The sequence below is a fragment of the Pomacea canaliculata genome, linkage group LG4 (assembly GCF_003073045.1).
Source record: "Pomacea canaliculata isolate SZHN2017 linkage group LG4, ASM307304v1, whole genome shotgun sequence".
Taxonomy (NCBI): domain Eukaryota; kingdom Metazoa; phylum Mollusca; class Gastropoda; order Architaenioglossa; family Ampullariidae; genus Pomacea; species Pomacea canaliculata.
In genome coordinates this window covers 29,385,767-29,393,513 of record NC_037593.1, presented here as the reverse complement: position 1 = coordinate 29,393,513, position 7,747 = coordinate 29,385,767, and the positions used below count along the sequence as shown (strand labels likewise).

Sequence of the window (7,747 nt, the reverse complement as noted above, 5' to 3'; positions counted from 1 at the left end):
GTCTAAGACTTTCCAAAGTTATTGTATGTCTTTAACTATATGTTATAAAAAATGTGGTGAATGCTGTGAAGCAATGTCACGTGATGTCAGTTGCTTGAGTGACCCGTAAGGTGGCGCCGTGATGACTAATGGACAATCGGGTCTAACATGTTGACACCTGCAGTTCTATCAGTGCTGACACCGGAAGCCTTTATATTCTGTTTGAGAAAGATCTAGAAATTTTACCTTTACAACATCACCAACAATTGAGGGGAGCGACGTTTTGAAATACAGTGAAACCTCGGTTAACGAACATAATCCGTTCTGGAAAGTTGTTCGTTATCCGAAATGTTCGTTATCCGAAACAGTTTTTCCCATAAGAAATAAAAGAAATATATTTAATTGGTTAATCGCTATGTACAACTCTGACGTCTGTACGAGTGGCCTTGACCTGTGCATGCTGATGTTTGTGGGTGTGTATCTTGAGAATGGAAAGGGTGGATTATTTTCACTGTTAATGTTATTTGCGTAGCTATGATATACTTTAATGTGAAATCTGTATGAAAGACCCCTACAGTCATTCAAACATTAAACAGCGCTCCGGCTATGAAATATTTCTCAACGTGCAAGAGACATAAATTGAACCTGCAATGCCAACAACTATACTGAAATCATTAAATTCCACACACTCCTCTATATTAACATCATTAAATGCCACACAGTTTTCTATGCAGCACGAAAGCTTTGTGACTCCTTTTAAAACGAAAATAAAATCACTCAAGTAGAATTTGACAGAACATAAACTCTGCTCCATAAAGACAGATGTTGCTGGTCTCGGCCATCTTGCAGACAAAGAAACCCTCCATGCTTATCATCACTTGGAAGGCAGCAGGCGGTCAAAATGTGTTGCTGGGTGCACGAAACTTATCCTCATCCTCATCATCATCATGTAGAGGAGGTCACTTCTCGATTGTTCCTTCTCCCGAAAATTCAAGGGTCCCATAAAGTTTACTGAGATAGACTTCGTAAGCAGGGTTCTATCTGTATTACTTTCTTATTTTTCTTGTTGTTGGCTGTCCAAACTCTTGCTCAAAATCCAGCTATCCCAGATACATGCATATACAAAATAGTATATGAACTTCATACAGTAGTACAGCAGTATATACCGTAAAGCACAAGGTGTATACACATACATAGAAGTATGTGTACTACATATACACAGCAGTACACTGAACATGTTTAGGCTCATATTGCCTATCGCACTGTTAGGGAAAGACTTCTCTACAGACTTTTCTTTGGAGCCATGATTGAGGATTATCTTATTTAAATATCTTATCACTAAATAAGAAGGATGCACACAGATAAGGAACGACCGATCGTAACTGTGTCTCGAGCGCGAATGATGACATGCTGGTCGGTCACGTGTGGTTCACGTGGCTGTTCGTTATCCGAAATTTTGTTCGCTATCCGAGACAAACTTTCAACGAAATTTTTGTTCGTTAACCGAAATATTCGCTATCCGAGGCGTTCGCTAACCGAGGTTCCACTGTATAACGATTGATAGGATATACCTTTTGATATTTATGTATGCTTCGTTAACAAGTGTAATTAGTTACACATAAACATACCTACACTATACCTACATTGATCTGTATGATCCACCTTTACCACAATTAATCTACAATCTACATGGCTGTGAAATATGAACATAGTGAATAAGTGGCCTTTGTGTGAAACTCCACAATTTAAGATTTGTAAGAAGTAAAATTAAGATTTAAAACGGCCTGAGACCTTTCCATAGACAAAAGAGGAACCTCTGTAAAATTTCATTAGGATGGAACAAACGGTATGGAGTTAACTAGCGCACACACACACATACACACAAATACTTTATAAGATGGAGTGTATGTTGAATTTTTGGTCAACATTGAATATGAATTGAACGGGATAATATATTCTGACCAGCTTGAAGATATGTGGGTCTTGTCTAGTTTTTTTCAATTTTTTTTTCAAATTACTTCTTGCTCAGAGTGTGGCAGTTCTCGATCATAGCCTCAGTCTCTTGCCTTTTTCCTTCATATCTAGTTAAAAGTGAAGGACATAATAACCCTGTTCATCTCATGGTAATGAGATTTTAGAGGCGCAAACTACTTAGCAACAACTCTGAGAAATTTGTCTATGATTCACATTGTGTCTCCCTATACTGGAGGGTTCATGAGCCGGCGTCCGTTTTTTTTTTTTTTTTAGTACTGAAGAACATTTATTTCAATAATAGTAATGAAAAGGGTCAAGAAGGTGTTTGAAAGAGAAATGAGACCGCTTACTACAAAGCAGGTTTATGATTTTATTCCCCCATGTTTTTCGCTATTGCTAAATCCACTGGCTTAAACCAGTCAAGGTTTGTCGCATAAATAACAAACAAGCGGCCAGCGCAAGAAGGGAGAAAAGAGAAAAAAAATGCTGTCACATGACCACTCCTCCCATAACTTGACACCTATAAAAATGCTCTCGCACGGCCTTCAGCAGTCACAGGACAGACACTGCCGATAGCAGACGAAAGAAAATATTTAAAGGGTCTCCCAGAGGTAAATTGTTAAACAAACATAAGCGTGACACTAGATAATTTCGTCGCTGTCAGTGCAGTCCCGACCGTTGCTTCAGGTGGAATGACAAGCCAGGAACACAACAGCTCTTTCAAGATGGAAAACGAGAAAGATGGCAAGCTTGATCCAATTTACTGGCTGGTAGAAGGTATTCCTCTGCCCAGTTTCCGATTTAACAAAGAGGAGTGGGAGAAACACATCGATGATCTGCGCAACATGGAGCTTCGACACGATGACATCCTGCTGTGTACCTACCCCAAAACAGGTAAGATGTCCGACTCTGAGAGGGGTCAGACTGTAGTGAGAGGGATGAGATTGATGTGAAGTATGATGTGATGTGAAAGAGGTCAGAGAGAGAGAGAGATAGGACTCAGGTTGATGGGGGAAATAACAGATATCAGAATAAGGTGAGAGACGTCTGACTATGATCAGAAAGAGGCTGAGGTTTAATTTGGTAACCCACGACCACTGCTGTTCAGCAGATTTACTCGCTGTAGTTCTAACAATTGCCTCACATTTTTCTCACCTTTACACGAATGCTTGCTGGCAAACACTTGTTTGCACGAACTCATTTGATAAGCACACCCCTTGTTCTTGATTAAAAATATAACGAGGGCCTAAATATTCATACACACATACACGAGAAGGAGGGAGAGAGAGAGAGCAAAATCACAAATGGTAATGCCTTTCTGATGAAACACGCCAGAAAAGATCAGAAGGTGGGGTAATAAAAACATTTCATGAACAGGTCAAAATGTAGAACATGGAGCAGACGGCTTGTACTTCAAAGCTCTGGCAAAGTGGGGCAGGACATAATGGCTGTACCTGTCTCCTACCACCACCACCACCACCACACACACGTGGGTGTGCAAGAAAGCCTTTATCAACTATCAGATAAGAAAGGTTTTGGCTTTAGAATCTTGTTTAAAAGTTCCTATATCTGCATCAATCACAAATACAACGGGCAAGCTTTAAATCGACATGGCAGCCGTCTGCTCGCAAGGACTGAACCTCACATAGTTGACAGCCACCAATTCCTTCAAAATAAAAAAAAAATTCTTTATACAAAAGATCCACTCTTTAAAATTAACAAATTTAACCCTTGGATCCCTCCCTCACTTCAATGAGATGGAGCTGAGGTTGTATGCATGGAAATCTTCAGTGATTAAAAGAAACTTTTGCTGTGGAGGGAAGGACTATTGTTAACCTGTTACATTGACCAAGACTGCGACAGATGGCTATTGTGGGAGATATGAACCCCATTTTGCGGTATGTCGAATTAATTAGGCGTGTCCATCTTTGTTAGTCAACAACTCACTCTGTGTCCATATCTGTTGGTCAGGAACTCACTGGCTGTGGGAGGTGACCTCCATGTTGCTGCAAGGCAAGGCCGAGTACGAGACTCGTCGCAAGGAACAGCTGATGGTCGACTTTGTCGACGTGGACATGGTAGCGGCCATGGCGTCTCCGCGCATCCTCAATACGCATCTTCCGTTTTCTATGTTGCCGTGGCAACAGATCAGAGACAAGCGTGTCAAGGTCCTTCATGTTTATCGCAATCCTAAGGACACTGTTGTATCCTTCTACTTCATGCAAAAGAACCTTTTCAATACATTCGTTGAATTTTCAGAATTTTTTCAACGATTCTTAGATGGCAAAGGTAAGCAAATATGATTTATTATTTTTTTTTGCATAAAAAGGGGAGCAAACGAGTAACTTTTACAGCAGAAATTATCTGCCCCTTGTCACATATATGTGTGTATGTGTACAGGTATGTTCTACACGTTGATTACACTCTTTCTGTATCTGCTTCTTGGCCTTCCCCTCTCTGTCCCTGTCTGTCTCATCTTTCCATTCGATGACTTACAATAATAAAGGGATTGTACATTTTGTTCTGTTTCAGTCAACTATGGTGCTTACTTCAGTTACTTGCGGCAGTTTCACGATTTTACCCAAGAAAATCCGAACATTCCTATATTATCCATCTCCTTTGAAGATATGAAACGGGTTTGTAAGGCCACTGCAAATCTCTGATACAATTTACACAATTTTGTCTTGACAACAGGCATCAGTATTCTCTGGTTCCATTCTGAGATATTTTAGAGATTTGAATTTATTAGGTCTACATCTCTTTCAAGTGGTTTGTCAAATATAGAATTAGTATTTAGATTGTGTCTATATTTGCATAAAACTTGTTTTTCAGAGTCCCTCAGATAAAGTAAAGCAGATTGCTGAGTTTTTGGAAGTTCCAGCATCACAGCAACTGTGTGAAGAAATCGCAGAGGCCTGCAGCTTCCAGAACATGAAGAAACAGGATGAGAAGAAAGCCATTCCAGAATTTACCAAAAGCAAAAATATTCCACATAGAAAGATGAATATGTACAGAAAAGGTAATTATGGATATTGTGCTACTTGTCAATGCTATCACACTATGGTAAAAAGGACAAATTTTGAAGACTGTCGGTATTTTAAAAATAACCTTCCTCAGTGTGTTACAATATGGCGAGACATAAATTTTTCAACATATCATCCAAAATGAAGAAAAAAGTCCTGTTTGATTTATCATCTACCTGATGTAATGAATCTTTGTATGTTTGTGTTCCAGGAGAGGTGGGCGACTGGAAGAACTATCTTACTGTGGCCATGAGCGAGCAGATGGACGCAGTCGTGGAGAAAGAGTTGAAAGACCTGCCCTATGTCATACAGTATTCGTGAAACTCACAGTTATCTCAACATTTGCTAAGCGGACACACCTTTACTCGTTGAACAAGTTGGCATAGCAACGACTCAGCTCAGCCTGGTGACTCTTGAACAATTTTACTTAGTGACAATTCTGAGAAATTTATATATGATTAACATTTTGTCTCTCTTTACTGGATAGTCCAGGAGCCGGTGTCCTTTACCATCGTTTAGGGAAGCTCTGACGTTTCTTAGTATAGAATGATTGCATAATTAACCGGTTGTTAGTTTTTTTAAAAATTAAAAAAAAAATTTCTTGTAATGATGAAAGAGGCTACGAAGGTTATTGAGAGAAAGATCAATCAAGATTTGTACTAAAAAGAATTTACAAACAACCGGCCGGCTCCAGCAACAAATTACGAGAGAAAACAAAAAAAGTAATGTCACGTGACCACTCCTTTTCCAGACGCCTTAACAGTGTATGGCGTACGCGAACACAGAAAAAACCTTTATCAGCTAGCAGCTAAGAACGATGCAAGAATCGATCCAATAGGGATCTTACTTCAAGTTCAGCACTGATCACACTGAAATGAGAAAGATTTTAATAGATAATCTGATATCTGTTCGCAATGACAGATGGGACCTTTGTGTCAGGCCTCGGTTTTATTCTCTTAACTACAATTTTCTCCTAGATGTTTACCAAAACACTAAGTATGCACACACAAGAGAGAGAGAGACCCACAGGTGGCAATGCCTAATTGTAGGTTAGTTAATTGGAGTCTTACACCATGTCAGCAACTATTTCACAGCCTTACTTAGAAACGAGGCATGTATCGGTTTCGAGCGGAGGTGATGAAAACATACTTGTCTACAGGCCAAAATGTAGAACATGGAGCAGACGACATGTGAAGGGAAAACTCTGACATACTGGACACAACCTGATAGCTGTAATTCTTCTGTTAGCAATGGACAGACAGGCAGAGGCGAGATGACATACAAACTGCGAGCCGTTATCAACTAGCAGATAAGAAAGCTGTTAAAGTCCATCCAAAGTTGATCTTGCTAAAAGCTCTGTATTGATCACTCGAAGAATGGACAAGTTTTTAATCGATGATCCTGCATCTGCTGGCAGTGGCTGTCGATGACAGATGGGACGTCAGATAAGATGGTCTGGTTGATCCTCCACACGTGATGCAGTCTGACTACTTCTGTGTGTTTCAGTCCATAGAGACTAAAGTGTAGCGCCAGTAATAAAATACATAGAAGTTCATTGTCAGGGACCAGTCTTGCCTCCCGTGTTTTACGGAGTGTTTAACCCTTTGGTGGCTCAGGGACTAACGTATATGTTGAATGTATGTAAACCTTAGATAGGAAAGGGTTAACTGAGACAGAAAGTGCTTAGTGAAGACAGTTCACCAGTAGGTTTTGGCCGGAAAGAATTGCGGAAAATTACTCATCCCCGGGAGCTGAATTTTTTAAATAAAGGTCTCAGTGAAGGGAAAAACTTTGGGAGCCTTCGGGAGCGTGACGTCAGCGACCTCGGCAGTTCTCGTTAAGCCAACCCTCCTCTTACCATCAGCCATCAGCCATCCTTGCCCAGTGGTGAAGCTAGTCCGACTCCCCGCCCTGCCTTCTCATGCCGATTCGCTGCGTGGACAGGGCTGGGCCATCATGCCGCGTGGACATATAAAAGTTAATGGATTAAAAAAAAAACTATATTCACAGTACGTCTTCAGACTTAATTATTTTGCGAACTTTTCATTAAAGTGTCTTGTTTTCTGTTTTACTAAAATACCATGATAAATAAAATAATTTTAAGAGATAGCTGGTGACGTTTCATTAATGTTAATTAGTGATGTTGCTAACTGTACTATTTAGTCACAAATTAGGGAGACGAAGCCACCCAGACAATACCTGATAGTTTTTAGCCATTTGTTAATGCCCCAGCCCCCGGACTGACATTCCAGAGCACACACGCAGCCCAAACCTTTAGCAGTCTCTAGGAAAGTCAAGCGACAATGCCAAATATATAGAATATAGAATCTCAGGTGAATGGGCTAGCACATTATCATTTTAAAAAAGATTAATCTTAGCGTAATTTAGCACAGTACAAATTTCTCCTAATACTATCGAATTCCAGATGATTAGCGTTCAGGCAGCCCCAGATTTTAAAATCCTAGAGTTTGTGAAGTAATTTTTTTTAGTGAAAGGGCCGTAATCTCTTGTACGTCGTGAGCGCGCAGTTACCTCCCTGCTTCAAATGCTCTCAGTTCAGTCCGACCTTTAAACAAGCGTCTGAGCGGCACAAAACGAAAACTTCATCAGCGGAGAATAAGCAGCTCATACTGGGAAAGATGAGGCCAACTCGAAAAAAAAAAAAAAGAGTAAAAAAGTAGACTTTTTTTTACCCACTTGCATTGCATTGAACAACGGATTTCAGAATCTGCATAACGTGGATACGCGTCTATTTTCGTCTGTCTAAATTC

The 7,747-nt window shown here is 40.1% G+C and overlaps 1 protein-coding gene across 1 annotated transcript; it reads left to right on the top strand.

Annotated features, from left to right (window-relative positions):
* The first annotated feature begins 2,484 nt into the window (after positions 1-2,484).
* Positions 2,485-5,563, top strand: LOC112561763 (sulfotransferase 1A1-like). Its single transcript, XM_025234448.1, has 5 exons — positions 2,485-2,847; positions 3,925-4,242; positions 4,486-4,589; positions 4,786-4,972; positions 5,188-5,563. The coding sequence occupies exons 1-5, from the start codon at positions 2,646-2,648 to the stop codon at positions 5,295-5,297; spliced, it is 921 nt and encodes a 306-aa protein (XP_025090233.1). The 5' UTR covers positions 2,485-2,645; the 3' UTR covers positions 5,298-5,563.
* Positions 5,564-7,747: the final 2,184 nt, after the last annotated feature.